The sequence below is a fragment of the Cervus canadensis genome, chromosome 33, assembly GCF_019320065.1.
Source record: "Cervus canadensis isolate Bull #8, Minnesota chromosome 33, ASM1932006v1, whole genome shotgun sequence".
NCBI lineage: Eukaryota > Metazoa > Chordata > Mammalia > Artiodactyla > Cervidae > Cervus > Cervus canadensis.
Window position 1 is genome coordinate 827,695 of NC_057418.1, and position 19,354 is coordinate 847,048.

Sequence of the window (19,354 nt, forward strand, 5' to 3'; positions counted from 1 at the left end):
GGCTACCGTGCATTAGCTCATTCTTATGCTGTGTGTGGGTGAAGCCAGGCACAGAAAATGCAGGAGAATGTACAGCAGGAGGAAAAGACAAGTAATCTGGACTACCGCAGCCCAACCCCCTGCAGGCAAGAAGGAAGAACTTTGACAGGGCCTCCAACACGTAAGACCTTAACATGTATGCAGGCCCAGTAATGGGAAGTTGGGGTAAACATAGAGATAGTATCAGTAACCAGGGCAACAGGTAAGTTTACCAACTTAATGGCAGCAAGCATTAGCAGCAGAAGCTCCAGAAGCACCAGTTTTCCAGGGAGGAAGTGCAGGAGTGCTGCAGCAGTTGGCCAGGCTGAAGCTCTGGGTGGACCACCAGCACGAAGGGTTGCTCAGAGGAGCTCCAGTGACAGGTGAGCAGAGAGGACTGAGGCAGGGGCTGGGTTACAGGTCTCATGACCCAACTGACAGTAGAAGCAAGAAAATGCCTTACTGTGAGAATTTACTATAACCTCTTCCTACCAGTATTCTTCTAGAAAATAATCTACTGGTTCTGCCTGCAGCCTTAATTCTGGAATCCATTAAAACCAGTAGAAGAACTCAGATTCACATACTTTAACAGAGTACAGTAGTCTTCTCACTTCTTTCCCTTCCTCTGAGAGAGTTTCAGGCAGTTGGCAAACATGGACACAAAAACCATACCACATGAATAGTCCAGCCTCTCTAAACTCCTTCACATGGCCAGGTGGACCCTGTTGCAGGCTGCAAGCCATACTCTGTACCTAATAACTGCATTATTAGGTGGGAAAAGTCCCATCACAAGAAAACATCATAAAGCTTGCTTCCTTTCTACCATATTCTGTGCATTTTCCAAGGAAAGGAGCTGTATATTTATTCTGGATCACTTGGCCTGTAATTCACAAACAACAAGGACAAGTGTGCTTCTTGGCATCTTAATCATGGGGCCACGCCAACCTGAAACAAATTACCTGCCACTCTAAATGCAGTCAATCAATGCATAAACACCAAGATGTTTATGGCCTTCGGATGCTTACAATCATGTAGAACAGGTCACACATGCACATATACATCACCATTCTTTTCTAAGATACAACTAATGTTGGAAAATACAAAGACTTGGATACGCTAGATTGATATTTGACCCATTATCAACCTTCAAACTTTAGCAGGAGAAATGTTGAGAGTTTAGTGGGTACTGAGCAGGTGAAAGAGAACAAAGAAGGAAGAGGGATAAAAAGAGAGGACCTCTTGGGGGGCAAATGCCTGGATATCCTTAGGTGGTAGACCCGCCACAGAGAACCTGTCTCTGTAAAACCTAGAACCACTACTGGATTCTTCACAAGTACTCAGTTTAGAAATTCTACACAGTAAGAGGCAGAGTGAGGGAGGTAGGGGGAAAGGGGAGGGTTATCTTGTATTTAGTTCCTGCCCCAAATCCTCAATACTTCTAAGATCACTGACTTTCTATAGTGACGGCAAAGCTGTAGCTCCTGTCCCCTTCAAAAAAATACTGAATAGAGCTAACTACCTTCTCTTGGAATTCATTCATGCCTTGACTCACCTCATTACCAAGGTGACCCAGACAGTTGCCACTTCCACTGGTACCTAGGAGTGGGGCTACTGCACAGCATCCACCTGGGGACCTGCAGCCTCAAGGACTGACATTTCTTATACTTACTGGGTTAAGACAAGGTCTATCTTACCAATACCTCCTTCTCTCTCCAGAAAAATAACTATTACAGGTAAGCAGGGAGAGTAAAGGAGCTCAGAGACCTTGCTCATATGCCTGTACTGGCAGGTCTTTCAGTCTTAAAAGCTTGGCATTCTTACTTGCTCTGAGGCCCAAACGGAGAAGTGCCATTGAATGCTTTGTGGCTGTGGGAAAGGAGAAAGGAAACTAATGGTTGTGTTATTGTTAAGGACAATAAAGACAGCAGTTACGGCCTCACACAAAAAGTTTCTTAGTGTCAGGCTCAAAACTGGGAAAGGAATACATCAAGGTTGTATACTGTCACCCTGCTTACGTAACTCATATGCAGAGCACATCATGAGAAATGCCAGGCTGGATGAAGCACAAGCTGGAATCAAGATTGCCAGAAGAAATATCAATAACCTCAGATATGCAGATGGCACCTTATGGCAGAAAGTGAAGAGGAATTAAAAAACCTCCTTTTGAAAAAGGACAGTGAAAAAGCTGGCTTAAAACTCAACAATCAAAAGATGATGGCATCTGGTCCCATCCCTTCATGGCAAATAGATGGGGAAACAATAGAAACAGAGACAGACTTTATTTTGGGCTCCAAAATCACTGCAGATGGTGACTGCAGCCATGAAATTAAAAGATGCTTACTCCTTGGAAGGAAAGCTATGATAAACCTAGACAGTGTATTTAAAAGCAGAGACTTCACTTTGCTGACAAAGGTCTGTCTAGTCAAAGCTATGGTTTTTCCAGTAGTCATGTACAGATGTGAGCTGGACCATAAAGAAGACTGTGCACACAAAGACTGTGTGCTTTCACACTGTGATGCTGGGAAAGACTCTTGAGAGTCCCTTGGACAGCAAGGAGATCAAACCAGTCAATCCTAAAGAAAATCAATCCTGAATATTCATTGGAAGGACTGATGCTAAAGCTCCAATACTTCAGCAACCTGATGCAAAGAGCTGACTCATTAGAAAAGACCTTGATGCTAAGAAAGATTGAAGGTAGGAGGAGGAAGGGACGATAGAGGACAAGATGGTTGGATGGTATCACTGACTCGATGGACGTGAGTTTGAGCAAGCTCTGGGAGATGGTGAAGGACAGGGAAACCATGGCGTCTCAGAGTCAGACAGGACTGAGTGACTGAACAACCAGAATACCCTCTCCTTCTGGCCTATGGGATAGTTTGTCTCCGCTTTATAAAGAAAACTGGGTTTCAGAGAGGCCTTGCCAAGGGTTACAGCAGACCCCTAAGTGCAAAAGCCAGTAATGTACTCAGATCCCTCTGATTTCACAGTTTCTTCCAGACACTGAACTACTTCTGTGTAGAGAAGCAGCTTAAGCCTAATAAAGTAAAAACAACCCAAGAAGAGTACCTGAGTGTGTTGGAATTTGGGAGCCAGGAAGGGGAAAGGAAGTTGATCTCCCAAATGGAACAGCCGCTGCTACTAATATCATTACTATCATCATCATCACTAAAGTGATGGGAACAGTTGCTTAGTATAAAAAACTGATTAGATTTCTCCTTGTGCATTATAAGCATCTTGTTTTGCTTTTTACTCTTGCTTCTAGGAAGCTCAGAGACAAACCCAAAGTTCCTGTTTAGTAACTGTGCAGTAAGCCACATGCATATCAGTATTTTCTTCTCATCTTGATCCTGGATTTTGATTTCTATTTTACTTGGTTCTAACCTTTACTCACCACTTATATATTTATTCATAATATATATTCTCATGAAAAACCTCAAAACTTTAGTGGAATAAGGTTAAGGTATGCATGACATTAATTTAAAAAATAATTTACCTGGGTGCAGCTTTCATCTGTAGCATCACACAGATTCTTTAGTCCTTTGAATTCTATTGCTAAAATATCTGAAGCAAAAAAAAAAAAAGAAAATCAAGACACCATCTGGAGGCTTTGGAAAGACAGAGGTAATCAGGTCTTTGATCTGCTCTGCACATGGACTGGGAGAGGGAAATAGGACCAAATCTCCCTGACACAGACAATCATTTGCTTTATTAAACAAGTGTCTTGTATTACACACAGAGTAGTGCGTTATGTGGATGCACCAGAAAAAATGATGATGAAAAGTAGATACTGAGCATATTGAGTACTCTGGGTTTTGAAACATTAACATCACAGCTGTTTCTAATAATTTTTTCTCTAACTGCAAGCTTATTTCCACAACATGTTCTAATGTAACTGTAACTGCCCCAAAATGTTTTTCTTTTTTCAAATGAAGTCTTGTTAGAAATAACTATGCAACTGAGAGCCCATAGTCATCTTAGCTTACTACCCCATATACAGGTTATTTTGTATTCATTTATTGGTGTGTTGTGTGATTCAAGACGGGACAGTTTGAAACAATCTAACTTACTTTTAAACTAGTGAAACGTGCCTTTTTAAACAACAGAACAACAACAACAAAACCCAAGAAAACCTCACTAATGAGAGAAGTCAAGAAAGTTCATCAGTGGAGTGCCCTGCAGTTTTAAACGTAAATGACAACGAGCAGCTCATTCCTCGACTATCTGTATCTGGGGTACTGATGGTTTATACCATTAAAACTATGGGGTTAACCTAAACTCAGATGCAAATAATATATTAATATTGCTTTTAAGTTCTTCCTTCTATTTACCTTGTAATTCTTAACTGTCTCCCTCCATCCATGTAGCTTCTTTTTCTTCCAGATTTATAGCTTTGTAAAAAGTTTGGGGATGTCTTCAATTGTGACTCTCCCAGGAGGTTTGATCATCAGAGACCAATTTCTTCTCTGGGTTTGATTTTCCGATGAGACCCAGGGTCGCCTCCACCGTGTCCACAGCTAAGGACAACCTAGAGGGTCCCCTTTCAACCTGGGTTTTGGGTGACGCTCAGCTCCTGCTCCAGGCAGGAGTTTCTGAGTCTCTCGCTGGGGCAGCTGCCCACGGCGAGATGGTGAGGTCGACCAAGAGCCTAGTAGAGGGCTCCAGGAAGGCTGCTCTGCTCTAGGCAGGACTCAGGGACAGTGCGGTCCCCAAGGGCATCACGTGTCCTGGCCTGAAGCGTGGCGGGCTTCGCGGAACCTAAACGACCACCAGCCCCTCCTACTGGGAGGTCGCAGGCCGGGACCTGAAACCCCCTCACTCCACCACCCTCCAATCTGGGAGGGCTGTGAACTGCCACCCGGCGGGATAGTTGACAAGTCTCTCTCAGCCGGAATATATATTATCCAGCCACCACATGGTGGGCGAGCCGGCAAAAACTATTCCCCGTTGTAAAGCTGAGGAGGTTAAGGCCGGGACGAGGCCGGGGTCCCGAAACAAATGCGTGCGGAATCACTTCAGGAGAGGAGCTCAGTCTGCCTGCCCCCGCCCCGAAACTTCGGAGCCGGGCGGGCTGCAGGCCAGGGAGCTGGCCGAGGCCCGAGTGAATTAGGGTTTACGCCCTCGGGGAAGGAAGCGGTGGGCGGCGCGGCTGGCGAGGTCAGGGGCCCGGAACCGCCAAGCCGAGGGCGAAGAGGAGGTCTGCGCCGCGGAGCCCAGGAGCCACAAAGAGGCCCAGGCTCCCTAGGACGCGGCCGCCCGACCTCAGCGGCGGGCGCCCAACTCCCACGCGCTACCCGGGAACCAGAGCTCTCCGCGGGGCGTGGAGGAGGAGAGGGCTTAGGTTTCCGCTCACTTCGCTCTTCAAGCCATTTTTAAAAGGAGAGGCTTCATTGGCAGCTACAAGGGACGAACACAGCCTCCACTCCCCACTCCAGACCACCCGGCCTAACGGCCCGCGCCGTCACCGCACGCACACGTACGCACACGCACGCACACATGCGCACACGCCGCGCACGTCAGGTCTGGGCTCTGCGGCGCCGCTCTAGCAGCTCCCGCTGGTTGGGCTGAAGCCCGGAAAATCGGCGGTGGTGCGGTTGTGGGTGTTTCTGAGGGTTTTGAGGATCCTTAATATCAGTTTCCCTCGGAGGAGCCAGCGCCGCGCTAGGCAAGGGGCGCGCGGCGGCCGGGGCCGCACGCCCTTTCAGCCTATGACCGGAGGCGCAAGCGCGTCGCGGGCGCCCACACTAATCAATAACCCTCGGCTTAGCTCCGAACGGCAGGGGGCTGAGAGGCCTTTCCGAGAGAGCCGGCCGGGGAGATGATGTATTTATTCTTCGCACTTACTGTGCACTTAGCACCAAGAGGGCTGTTCTTTGCTCTTAGCAACAGAAAGAAACCCTCGGCTCCGCAGCCTTGACTCCCTGTGGCCGCTGAACGCGTGTCCGCCTGGGGTCCCGGAATCACAGACTTGGTCTCTGCAACAGGTGGCGAGGGCTGGCGGCGACCGACCGGGACACCTTCCCCTCTGCCTGACCCACATCTCCTGGGTGTCGTGGCCGGCCACTTCGCCCCGAAGAAGAGGCCGAGGACTCTTGTGTCCTGGGGAGTGAAAATACTGGCGGGCCACGGGCTCCAAGCAGTTCCAACGCCGACGCAGAGAGCTTTCCAGGCTCCTTTGATTTTCCGTAAAATAGATTTACTTAATGGCTGAGGAGAATCTCGATTTCAAGTGACTTGAGCAATCAGAGAAACTCCTCTGGGATTCAGAGAGAGTCGAGGAATTGTTATTCCTTGCTCCGTCCCCCACCACTGAGTTTGCCTCCCTAGTCCTCCTGACCATTCACAGACAACCCACTGGACTACGCTCAGTGATAAATTAGGGGGAGTCGCTTAAGCGTGGCCATGCCTTTCTACCCTACATGCCCCTTCCGCGGATGACTCTGAACTCGCAGTGGAATCCGATTCCCGCTCAGATCCCCGGAGCCGAGCCTCGCTCACACCAACCAGGCGAGCCCAGCGGCTGCTGGAACATCGTGGCTGCCGCGGGTGCGCGGCTTCGAGCGCGCTGCTCCCTGAAGCCGCCGCGATGCAGATTTATGCTCCAGCCGCTCTCGAGAACCCCAACGCTTTGGCTGGGTTAATTTTTGTCAATTATTCCTCATCACACTGAGATAGTTTGCAGCTTGAGGCGGGTTTTATTTATCACCCTGCACATTTGAAATACAGTCAGACATAAAAATAACTGACTCTGGGGCTCTGGCGCAATATTGGAGCCGTCGGGGAATAATTTGGCTAACTGACTTGGACGTTTCACCTTCTAAACAGAAATGCAACTCTCAGTCAAACTGTAAATCAAATTGTCTTCAGCCATGGCGGGGGGGGGGCGGGGGGGGGGCGGGAAGCACCAAACCCAGAAGGGAATGGAAACAAAATGAAAGAAAACTCAGATATTGACCAAAGCAAAACGAGCTTCAGAAACCCAGACTGGATTTTAATTTTAGGCGTGGAACCTCGTCGAGAATGTGAATTAGTAAATGTTTTACCAGTCGGATCCGCCTTGGGGATTCTAGGGTGCCCTGGAAACTGGACTGATTTCTTTCTTTCTTTTTACTGCTACTGCTGTTTTTGTTATTAAATAATATATGCTATTTTTGGGGTGGGGTCCCCTTGAAGAGTTCCAATTGTAAATGTTAAGGACAATGATCTGGGTAGGACGGGGTAGGAACTCTGGGAACCACCTAAAACTTGGAGAAAGAGGTCAGAAATTTCCTGGCACTTTCCTTGTGCCAAATTTCTTGTGAATAGGTAGAAAAGAATCTGATAACCTTTTCGGCTTCTCCGGCATTCCTCCCCTACCCCCAACACCTGTCTGGAAGCCCCCAATAAGGAAAGCTCAATTTCTTACCGCCGCACGAAGACCGAGTAGTCTAAACCTTGGCCAGGACTGGCTTTCAGTAAGGCAGGAACTGGAAGGGAAAACCCACCCGAGCGACCACTCAACAATTGATCAATTAGAGGAACTCAAAACGCAACCAAATAAAAATTCTGCCAGGGTGGGGGAGCATCTGCTGTTATTTTTGTATTATTTCACACAGCCCGAACTCCAGCAAGTAGATTTCATTTCTGCACAGCAAAGCGGAGATCAGCCTCCCGCATTTCTCAAGCTTCTACACGGGAAATCTGAAGACCGTTTTCTTGACATGAAGCCACGGCGACCTTAAATGTAGACACCTGCCCCTGTCATAGGGTATTAAACAAGTATATATTTTTTTAAACTTCTTTTTAACCAAGACCGTTCACGTAACTCGCTTCTAACATTTCTCCAAATAAACTGTAACAGGAGAGCTGTGACTCTTAAAATCCACAAATTAAAATTAAATTTCAAGATACCAAAGAGGGCTTCAGGTAGAAACTTGGCAGGATTATTTTCAAATAACTTTGAAAGTTTAAGATACTTCTATAGTTGATAGTCCTTGGTATCTCTTCTGAATATGTAATATTAAATTGTGATTGCAATAAAAACGTGGTTTCAAAGGTGTTAAATGAAATAAAATTAAATTTAATATTTTTATGGGGGAAAAGATCAGCTAGTAGTTGGAAATTTTTCCCAAAAACAAATTTAATTTGTGTGGTTTTGACATTTGCATGATCCAGTTCTTAACCTGGTGGTTTTTATATCAACCCCAAACTGGTTTTGCTCAAGTTGACATCTCTGCTTCTTCAGATTGGGAACTCAGTAAGCTCAGCGTGCTCTGCTGACAGGCATCTCCTGTGTTGTGAGTATTCCTTTGCCAATACATGGTGTGATGTCCTTTTCAGTGTAACGAGTTGGGGAAATAAAATAAAAATTTGCCTCTCCACACATTTATTTTTATTTGTTGTTTTTTCTTTATTTCTAACACATCAAGATGAGTTCTTTCTCTTAGAATCTCAAACCACAAATATCTCCTAAAAACGTATATTTTTAAAAAAATCTACAGATGTAATACATACTGTGAACCCTATAAAATGCGTTTACAATGCTGACTTAAAGAAAGAAATTTATAACTTTCATATGTACCTTCCTTTTGCAATAGGCAACTGCCATATGTTTCCGACTTCCATAATTCAGTTTTTCCTGGACATCTGTAGCAGGTAGTGAGTGCTTCTTAAAGTACATTTTATGTAATTTGAGAAGGAACCCGAACCTAAGACTAAAGGTTAACATAAAAAAGCACAAGCCTTTCTAGAAATGTTAGTTATTCAAAATTTACATCACCTATTGTGCATGGCCTGAGTTACTTTTTTTCCCTCTTCTTCCTTCTTGAGACTGAATTTGGAAATGCAATATTGTGTATGCTGAGAATTCGTTCCATGGAGCATATTCAAAATGTCTAAATGCTTTGGTAGAGTTCCTCTTGTTTTTTACTGTTCTTTAGCCTTTTGCTTGAAGATTCTCATTCAGTTCTTTCTGAAAACCCAGGTTGGAAGTGTTTTCCAGTAAGATTATTTTGAGACACATTTTAATATTTTTATATCAAAAGAGGGAAATCATAAGCTCTTTCATTTTTCCTCTGCCTTAGCTGTTCATCTTATACTTGTTCAAGGATGGAAGAGTTTACATGATTAAAAATGAGAACAAACCCAAAAGTAATGTAGAAAAGCCAAAGCTTGTTTTCAGGTTTTTTTGACTGTGTGTTCAAATCCAAAGTTCATTATTAATGCTAATGCTATATTTCAATAGCTCACTTCTTTTTGTGAATTTCCAGTGCTAGACTTAATCTGTCAAAATCCCCTTCATTCAGCTGAAACTGAAATGTTTCATCTGTCAGTACAAAAATATGAATAAATTCTAGCCACATTCTTTATTGTTCATACTTTCAGCATATTATATAAATGCACACAAAATATTCACTGTTTAATAATTGTGGGTATCTACAGATGTGAAATAGAAGAACAGGGTCCAATTTATAGCCAATTAGATGGTGTAATAATTTGTATAAAAAGCTAAAAACCTTACCTAATGATTCTTACATGGAAGCTAAACAGGGACTCAGTTTTCTTTTCAATTCATTTTATTAAACCAGCAGACTCAAGATAATCCTCATTCATGGGGGAAAATAGCATTAAATATTTAGTTCTAAGAATATGAAGCTGCATATTTAAAATATCAATTTAAACATGATTTTATGAAGTATAAACTATTAAAATGCCCATCAACTATTTAGAGAATATTGTTTAATTTCCCCATTCTTTGTCCCAATTTGGTTTATGTCCAAATTGACCTTTTGCAATATTGCTATCAGCAATGTCCAACTACCCACCTTTGGGTATTCATTTACATCTAGGTGTTCATTTCATTACCACCTTCAAATCGGCTAATACCTGATTAGTGATAGAGACAAACTTTGCTTCTTGGACTTTTCTGTTACTAACCCCTTACTGTAGTAGGGTCATCAGAGTGTGGGTCAATGAATGAGGAAGTGAAGGGGGTGGTTTTTCATGCACAGGGTGAAAAATAATTCCAGCATCGGTTGGAAACACAGCCGATGACTGCTGGAAATTGGACATGAGTAGGGAAGCTCATTCCCCCCAGCAGAGTGAGTTTCCTTCCGGATTCATTACAGGTTCTTTCCCTCCTCACCATCCCTCAACTTAGTGGGTTAGAGGACCCCTTTCTCCCTTCCTTTCCTTCCTTAAACTGGAGAACTTGGACTTGGGAGGAAGGGAATAATGATGACAAGCTTACCATCAGAGTACACTCCTTTTGCTCTCCCCGAACTGCGCACCTCCCCTAAACCTCACTGAGAAATGAGCATTGACTGAAAAACCAACACTAGAAGGCGTCCGGCTCTAAATCGAGAGTGCGCCTGGGAGCCCGAAGAGCGCTTCTGTGCGCTGCGGCACTTTGGTAGGGAGACTCGCTCTCAACTGACCATAATACTTGAGAGACTGGTTGTTGGAAGAAGAGAAGGGTAAACAAATGCTAGCGTGTAGGCTGTGCTGTCTCTGTGTGCAAATCCGCCACAGAAGCCTCGAGGAATTGCGGTTCTGAATCTCTTTCTCTACGGGGCCTGGGTTTGCAGTTGGAGACTCGGCAGGGAGGAGGCCCGCGAGACCGGAGATTGAATTTATTCTCTTAGTTTTTGTAAGCTTATACAGGTTACATTTTATTATTCTTATTAACCCAGATCAGAGGCAGAGGCGAAAAGAAGTGCAGAGCAGAGAAGAAAGGAAGGAAGTGGGGGAGAAAAGGAGCACTGCCCTCGGGTAAGGTGCTGCTGAATGACTACGGGGCGGGGTGGGTGGGGGGGCTCTGAAGTCCACGCCTCCAACTAGGATGCGGCTTCTTCCCAGATTCACTTACAAATTAAGGCAGCCAAATAAGTACTCCCTCGGTGCCCTTATCACCCCCTCTCTCGCGTCTATTTCTGTATTTCTCACTCTGTTAATCCTCTGGCTAATAATAAACTTTTTTTTTTTTTTTTTTTTTTAAAGCGTGAGAAGAAAGTTAGGATCCTGCCTGTTCGGGAGTTCGGGGACTATCTGATGCAACTCCCATTCAAAAGCCAAGAACAAACTCTCTCATGTGCAGGGCTCACCTCCTGTTTTCAGGTCTTGAGTGGGGAAAATTATCACAAGGGTTAGAAACTCACGGCCACCGGCAAGTGTAAAAGATTTTTTTAAAAGTCTATTTAGAGAAGGAAATCCTCGCTAGAATTCTTGAACTTAGAATTTAAAAATATGCTGTTTATAAATATAATACAAGTAGATATGTTAAGTGAGCGTAAATAGCAAGCTGTCTCCAAACATGTATGTGTGTGTGCTCAGTTGCCAAGTCGTGTCTGGCTCTTTGCAACCCAATGGACTGTAGCCCACCAGGTTCCTCTGTCCATGGGATTTCCCAGGCAAGAATACTGGAGTGGATTGCCATTTCTTTCTCCAGGGGATCTTCCCCGCCCAGGGATGGAACCCATGTTTCCTGCATTGGCAGGTGGAATCTATATATATTACACTATAGTGTAAATAGGCTCTAGGCTGAGAAAGCACAGTGGGAACCTACAGAAAGAATGCATTTTTAAAAAATCTTTCAGAACTGTCCAATTTTAAAATGCACCGAGAAAAATAAAGAGGAACCAACTTGTTTTTCAAAGCCCACCGTCCTTCTTGGGTTAGTTTTGCTATCTAGCTGGACACGGATTCCACTAGTTACCATTCACAGGGCTGTTGTGTTCTTTCCTCTCCGTGCCCCCAACACCCCAAGTTCTGGAGACAAGCCCACTGACAACGTTCTTGCCTGGATGACTTTTACTTGAAATAGAGCACTGCTATTCTTGTCAGAGGCTTGACAGTTTAATTCCGTTTTAATCGTTTCCTTAACATAGCTCATACTGGGAACAGACATTTTCTCTCTTCAAGTGACGAGAGGAACACGCTCCCCGGTCACACGCCCCCCACCCATGTTTGCACCCGCGCAGGTGCACACGCGCATCTATGCAAAAATGCAAATACAGACACGTGCACGCGCGCACCGGCTTAAGTTTTCTCCCGCCAATTCGCTCCCTGTCCCTGCTTCTTTTGCTCTCTTGACTCGCAAAGTGCAAGGCCCTGGCTTGGCTCTGGCACGCGCATGCCGTGTTTTGAGACAACGCAGCAATAAGGTGCTAGCGTCGCCAGCACTTCGAAGGCCGAGACTCCGATGGCATGCCAAGCCAGCCTTCCTTCCCTCCCGACCCGGGGAAAAGCTCGGCGCACCCTCTCTGGAGCGAAAGTCGCTGGTGCGCTGAGGTCTGCGACCTTCTGCTTTCCGGCGGATGGGGGCGGATGGGGGCACCTGGTCCCACTGGGTCCTTGGGTCCAGGAGTCGGAGCCAGATTCAGCGCGAGCCCAAAGTGGAGAGATGTGGTGCGGCTCCAGGGCTGTGCTTCCCAAAGCCCAGCCCGGACTTGGACTAGAGAGACCAGAGACTAGGTCCTGAACCGGGCGCCCAGGGCACACACCTGGATTATTTCTACGGGTCACGTTCCATCTGACATCATGGGTGTGTGTGAGGCCCGGCTTCCCGGCTTGTCTAAGTGGACACAAGTCCTAGGTGCCCGCGCGTCCGGAAGGCCGCGTCCATCGCCGCCGCGGATAAAGGAGAAAGTGGGGTAGGCGGATAGGAGGCCTTGTCGCTGTGTGAACCTCCAAGTGCCCTGTAGGCCGTGCAGTTCTCTCTGAATCAGTTTGAGCTGGGAGGCATGTAAACGGACAAGAACCCATCTACAAAGCAGGCTTCGCGTCTGGAAAACCGTGACGGTCCCAGGCGACCTGGGGTTGCTCCTTCCCCTGCAGCGGGGCCGGAGTAGGCCTGAGGGCCCCGGGGACTCCATCTCTGGGCCTCAGCGCCTCCACATCCCCAAGGCCGCAAGGGCGGCTTAGAAGAGCATCGCGTCGCTTCTCCTAGGGGTCGCCGAGGGCCGGGGCCTGGCGCAGGGCGCTCGGTCCCCGCCGGCTGCGGATGCTGGCTCCAGATGCCCCAGCCGCGCGGAGCTCGGTGCGCAGCCTCCTGCCACGTCTGCGGCCCTCCCACCACCGCATCCCCCTCCCCACCACTTGCCCGAGCCCTCCGGGCGACGTCCTCGCTCTCCCAGGCTCGCTCCCGTCTTAGGGTAGGCTTCGGAACCGGATTTGCGCTTACTTTTAAAGCTCTACTACCCGCCCAGGGCGCCGCGGAGTTTGGAGGTCCTCCGAAGATCGACCCGCTCCAGACTCTGCGCACAGCCTTGTTTTGCAAATGCAAAACACCTCCTCCAGGTTGAGGACGGTTCTCAATCTTTTAGAAGAGAACTCCTCCGCAGGTTGCTAGGGGGTCGTTTTTGACCCCGAGGCTGCTGGGCCCGCCGGAGGGCGGCGAGTGCGGGGACGCCTCTGAGCACCGCTTGCTCTGCTTTCTGCTCTCCTGGTTGCCTTGCGGGAACCGCGAGTTCCCCCTGGAGCTACAGCAAAAAAAAAAAAAAAAAAATCGAAGCTACTGCCTGAATAGCTATACTGGAAACTACGAGAGAAGTAAGAGATGATGGGGCAGCGGACAGCGTGGAGGTTAAACAGAGCGAGGGAAAGAGAGAAAACAAAACAACACAACCCTTTGTCCTGTATTTTACATCAAAAATTTAAGAGTAATATGCGTCATGAATTTTATTATACAAGAGACTTGCTCTATTTACACCACCTCCATTATTTTTGTTAATCCAGGGCAAAAGTCGAGTAGAAAGTACAAAGCAAACTGCAGATACGAGCTTAGTGTTATTCAATTAAAACGCATTTTAAAATTTGTTTTAAAGAAACATGTCGACTCTAATAAAAGTCTGAGAAAAGAAGTAGCAAATTGTCAAAAACAGGGAAAATATGAAGCTACGTTAAATCACAGAGACATTTTTAAAACTGCAATGGAAATCTTACTGCATCATAAAACTTATTTCACTTTGCAAACTGTTTAGGCGTCTTAAACCTACGTCCTTATCGTTAAAAAAATTAAAATCCTAGGTTTAAATTAACTATCACGGTATGAAAGAAATGGGAGGCTCCGGAAAGAGCGTGCTTTTTCTGACTAGTTCATAGAAAGAACTTTGCTATAATGGGATAGAATTTTGCTTTCCTAAATATAAGGATTCAAACATGCCTTGAATTCTCCCGCCCTCCCTAAGAAAAATTCACAGAGTAAAACAAATAAATACGTCTATGCCACTCCCGGTGCAGAATGGGTGTTACTAAAGGCAGGAATGTGTAGAGGAGAAAAGATGGGCCTGGTGGCTGTGAATTCTCTCCATTCAAAATGTTCTGAGTTGTGGCAATACGAAGCGATAAGTGAAAGGGACTGGAACTTTAGGTTTACTGAAAGATTCTTGGTATTCTAATGTGGTGATCACTTCGGTTCAAAGCCAGGAACCTCAGCCTTTCCAGGTCCTGGTGGAGAAAGCTGGAGACTCCTGGGCAGGACTGGGCTGTGGGAGGCAGGGAGACTGACCCAGTTCAGCGCCGGGGTTGGCGCTTCCAAGCCAGATGGCGGCGCTTTCCACTCTAGGTTTTTTGCAACCTTGTAAGGAAGTGGGCGCGGGCTGAGCGGAGTCTGCGCTTTCTGATTGGCTGGCCGTCTCAGTGATTGACAGGACCCCGGGCTCCGCCCCCGCCCCTTTATTGACACTAATGAGCAAGTTCTTCCCACCGCTCTCCTGCCTGGAAGTGCTGACAGATCAAGGCAACAAATTTCAATTACAATCCCTAATTTGTGTCCGCAGAGTGTTTTTTACCCATGTTAGTTCTCTCTGGCGCATCAGTCGAGGCAGATCTTGGAGCAGCAGGAGGAGGTGGAGGGGGTGGGAGCGAAGGAGTCCATCAGTGAGAGAGCGCGCGCGAGAGACCGAGGGAAGGAAACTTGGCGGGCGCGTCGCTGGTTCCTCGGATCTCAACACAGTCGCGAGAGAGGAAACGCCAAATTTGTCTCTGCCCGCGGCGGGGAAGGGCGCTGATCTGGGCCTGCGGGAGGCCCCGAGAGTCGTTCAGATTTTGGTGGGGGAAGGAGAGCGAGTGTGTGCGTGTGCCCGCGCGCGTGTATATGAGCGAGGGGCGGGCGCCGGGCGGCGGGGATGGCCGAGAAGCGGAGGGGCTCGCCGTGCAGCATGCTAAGCCTTAAGGCGCACGCCTTTTCGGTGGAGGCACTGATCGGCGCCGAGAAGCAGCAACAGCTTCAGAAGAAGCGGCGAAAGCTGGGCGCTGAGGAGGCGGCCGGGGCCTTAGATGACGGAGGCTGCAGCCGCGGCGGCGGCGCCGGCGAAAAGGGCTCCTCCGAGGGAGATGAAGGCTCTGCGCTCCCGCCGCCGGCTGGGGCGGCTTCCGGGCCCACCCGGAGTTGCGCAGACCTGGAGCGGAGCTGCGGCTCCCGGGGAGCCGCGGGTGAGTCGGCCCCTCCCGCCTAAACTTCTTCCCCGCACGTCCCCTCCCGGTCCCGCGGGCCCGTACCGCCGCGGAGAACCTGAACTTCTGCGAGTTGTGGGCGTGCGAGCGCGCGGTGTCCCCACGCACCCAGGGCAACTCGGCCACAGGCGCTCTAGCGGTGGGTGTCAGGGCTCAAAGCTCCCGCTGCTGTGGCCGCTCCTCCGCGCAATTCGGGTCACGGTTCAAACGGTTAAAATGCCGCTTCCAGTCTGGCTTCTCAGGCGGCCGCCGCCCACTCGGCGAAGCTCACCCGTAGCAGCTGCAGTTTGCGGCGCTCAGCGGTGCAGATCTGTGCTTTCCGCATCTGCCTCCCTTGGGCTTCTAGCCCCTGGGTGCTCTTTTTTATTTCCTAACTTTTCAAAGCTAAAGAGTGGGGTGAGCGACGGCGTACCCCCCCACCCCCCGAAACCGAAACAAATGCCTAAACCATTTGGGCAAACCAGGAAGAGGGCGGTGTATTTGCAAACGTGGTTTCCCAAGGGCTCGCTAAGCGGTTCCCTTGCCTCCCCCCACCCTTGGTTCCCGCTGCCAAGGCCGACGGCGATCTTGGGCTTGTTTTTCGCGCTCTTCTCTTCCCTGTGCCGCTTTGCTAAGACGCTCAGGACGGCCAGGGAGTTTGGCGAGAGCGGTGTCTGGACAGATTGCTAGAGGATGCCTCCGGCCGGGCCCTAAGCAAGGACGCCGATTGCGAAGCGAGGCCCAAGGATCTGAGACCAGGAACCCGAGCGCCAGGCGCTTTTGCTCTGTGCTCTCCATGGCTCGGGGTGTATCGGGCACGGATCCCAGACTCCGGCTGCGGCACAAAACTTATTTTGGGGCCTTGACCGGGCGGAAGCAGGGAGGGTGGGGTGGACTTGGGCCGCACGCCTCTTCGGGACTTGAGACTTGGGGGCCAAGAGGGCCCGACTTGAGCGTCGAGTGTCCGTCCCTTCGGCTGGCGGAGCAGGTATTTAACTACCCGTGGGCCTGTTACAAGGGCCGGATGGCAGGAACGCTTCCGTTTTTCCCGCGGCCCTTTTCTCTTCCCAGTCGCCCTCGGGGGGTTTATCTCCCCACGAGGCTTCCCATCTCGAGCCCTCACCGGTACCCCCTCTCTGCCCTTTGCTGCCCAGGCGGCTGTGAGGATGGCTTCCTGCAGGGCGCTTCCCCGCTGGCATCCCCAGGAGGCTCCCCGAAGGGGTCCCCCGCGCCCGCCCTGGCCCGGTCCGGGACCCCGCTGCCCTCGCCGCAGGCCCCGCGGGTGGATCTTCAAGGAGCTGAGCTCTGGAAGCGCTTTCACGAGATCGGCACGGAGATGATCATCACCAAGGCGGGCAGGTAAAGGGCAAGCTGGCGCGAACGGCCCGGCCCCGGCCTCACCCCACGCCTTGATGGGCGAGGGAAAAGGATCTGCAGCACGGTGGGGTCTCTGGTTAGCAGTTTGTACAAATAAGACGAGGCCCTCGGTAGTGGTTCACTTTTGAGACCGATTTTGCCTCCCTAACCTGGAGTGCAGTCCCCACGGGGCACAGCCCAGCAGTCCTCTCTCGTTGGATTCTGCGGAGAAACCACTGTGGCCGCCGAGGCAGTGACGGGTGCCTGATATTCCGTGTGCAAGGGTGTTAAAGATTCGTGATCCAACTTAGCATCTGTTCAGGTATTTAGTTAGACTTTCGTTATGTTTCTGGAACTGTGGAACAGATTATCCACCACCACCACTACCCCTTTTTAAAAAACGCAGTTTACTCTTTAGCAAAACTGTCGTTTGCTTTTATAGATTCGAAACTTCCAGTTGCTTCTTTATCCAAAGATTCGCTGGCAGTATGAGAATGTTTTGTGTTATGCTATCTTGATATTAGATTAGGATGAAAATTACTGGAATAATCGGTAAACCATGTTTAATCCCTGCAAAAACAATTGCTCTGATTTTTAAAAACCATTCTTTCTATAGATTCACAGTTACTATAGTTCTTTTTTTTTCCCTAAGTGAAATCCAACAAATTAGCCTAAATTTGCTGAGGAATACCAGAACAAAATTTATAAGTTTATCTATTTTTTGAAAGTGTGAAATTTCCACATCCATCAGTTAGTAAAATAAATGGATTTGTTAAACAGATCATGTTAATTCGAAGGCGCACAGAAATATTTCCGTTTTTAAGTTTTCAGTTCATTTAGTGCAGTGAAATCTGGGACTGCTATCTTCCTCAAAAGAAACTTTTAGCACACACACAACTCTTTCAGGGAGTACACATGGCAAAAACCTGGATAGTATAAAAGTATCCAAACTTATTAGAAATTACAAAAACATATTTTATTGAATCCATATGCTACCTTCTACATTTTCACAGAGCTTTTATTAATGATCCAAATTCAGTCTTCAACAACACAAAGCAGCAGTTGTCTTATAAAGGATGTAGTTAAACACCTTTACTCTTTATCTTACAGGTGCACTGAGAAAAACACTTAAACAGCCAGTGTATTAAACTGTTCTCATGCCTAGTTAGGAATAATGGACTTTCTTTTCTCTGGAAGTGCTCTTTAATGGCATTATTGTTATGGAAACATTTTTGGTAAATAACAGTACTAAAATTTGTGTTATAAGGTTAAATTAGCAAAAATTAGATTACCTGGAAGGGTCCTAGACATAAATCAGTAGATGAAAGTTTTTTGTTTTTTTCTTAAAGAGGGAACTGCTTATATATATATATATATATATATATAATTATATATATATAATTATTGTGTGTGTGTATATACACACACAATTATTTGCTGTTGTATTCCTTGCTACTGTGCCTTTTTAAAAGATAGATGCATTTACTTTAGTATCTCCTTTGATAAACATCTCTGGGAAGCTAAAAGAAATGTGGGTTTCACTTTGTTTTAATTAGCAAAGTTGTGAGTAAGTGTGGTTAAATAAAGTATTTTCAGGGCATGGTAGGGGAAGGAATGATTTGGTAAATATACATTGTATTTAGTTTCTGCTTTCAATAAAGAAGTTTTACTATACCTTTCAAATTTAGGGCAACTTTTGCACTTCACCTTTACCATGCGGCAGACAGGAAGTCCCGTCTCAATAAAGAACATATTGTTTGGTTATGGCATGGCACATTGGCTCCTTGTGCTATTTTATAACCCTTTTAAAATTTCATGTTATATTTTATCACTTTTAGAAATTCAGATTTTCTATTTCTACTATTTGAAACCCTTTATTATTTGTTTTATTAAAGTCAGCCTGCTTACTGATTTTTGTTTAAAAAATAAAGTGCTTTCTGTACCATTATTTCTTCAGTATATATATGTGTGTGTGTGAGTATTTGGCTTTTAGGTACACTGACATTTCAGTAAACATAGAATGCAAGTACAGGTATAACAAATTACATTTAAATGATTCAGTTTTGATACATCCTGCATTCAGATTCTTTGAATTACATTTGCCAAAGTGAATGCTATAAATTTGTCCACATGAAAAATACAGATTCAAGAGCTTTCTTTGCTTATTCATTCTTCAAGCATAATCATAACCCAAAGCAAAACCCAAACCGTCTTTCCTCCCCTCCCTTATACATAGGCGCATGTTTCCAGCAATGAGAGTGAAGATCTCAGGATTAGATCCTCACCAGCAGTATTATATTGCCATGGATATTGTGCCAGTGGACAACAAAAGATACAGGTACAGTGATCAGATGGGTACAGATGATAAGAAAGCCCCAGGATTTCACAGGCTATGTAGATTTCATCTGTACTGACTATGATATCTGTTTCCAGAAGCCTGTAGAATGATTGGATCCACAGTCCAACCTCAGTCACTTGCAGTTGTCTAGATGGTGTCATCTCTTGCAGTAAATGTGAACATTTATTTTTTGTTTTGCTTTTAATAGATACAGAAGTGTCTTTAAGTGTTGAG

General features: G+C 47.0%; 1 protein-coding gene and 1 long non-coding RNA gene across 4 annotated transcripts in view; one reads left to right on the forward strand and one right to left on the reverse strand.

Annotated features, from left to right (window-relative positions):
• Nucleotides 1-5,461, reverse strand: part of LOC122434194 — an 80,808-nt gene extending 75,347 nt beyond the window's left edge. The window contains exons 1-2 of the long non-coding RNA XR_006267291.1: nt 4,347-5,461; nt 3,512-3,579 (exon numbers count right to left, since the gene is read on the reverse strand). This is a non-coding gene — a long non-coding RNA (uncharacterized LOC122434194). The remainder of the gene's footprint in view (nt 1-3,511; nt 3,580-4,346) is intronic.
• Nucleotides 5,462-13,880: 8,419 nt separating this feature from the next.
• TBX18 (T-box transcription factor 18) overlaps nt 13,881-19,354 on the forward strand; it is a 31,389-nt gene continuing 25,915 nt past the window's right edge. The window contains exons 1-3 of one of the 3 annotated variants that reach the window (XM_043457328.1): nt 13,881-15,426; nt 16,581-16,785; nt 19,019-19,120. In XM_043457328.1, coding sequence (XP_043313263.1) covers nt 15,120-15,426; nt 16,581-16,785; nt 19,019-19,120 — 614 coding nt within the window. In that variant the 5' untranslated portion in view covers nt 13,881-15,119. Of the gene's footprint in view, nt 16,786-19,018; nt 19,121-19,354 lie in introns of all 3 variants that reach the window. The other 2 variants (XM_043457330.1, XM_043457329.1) reach the window with 2 other exon arrangements.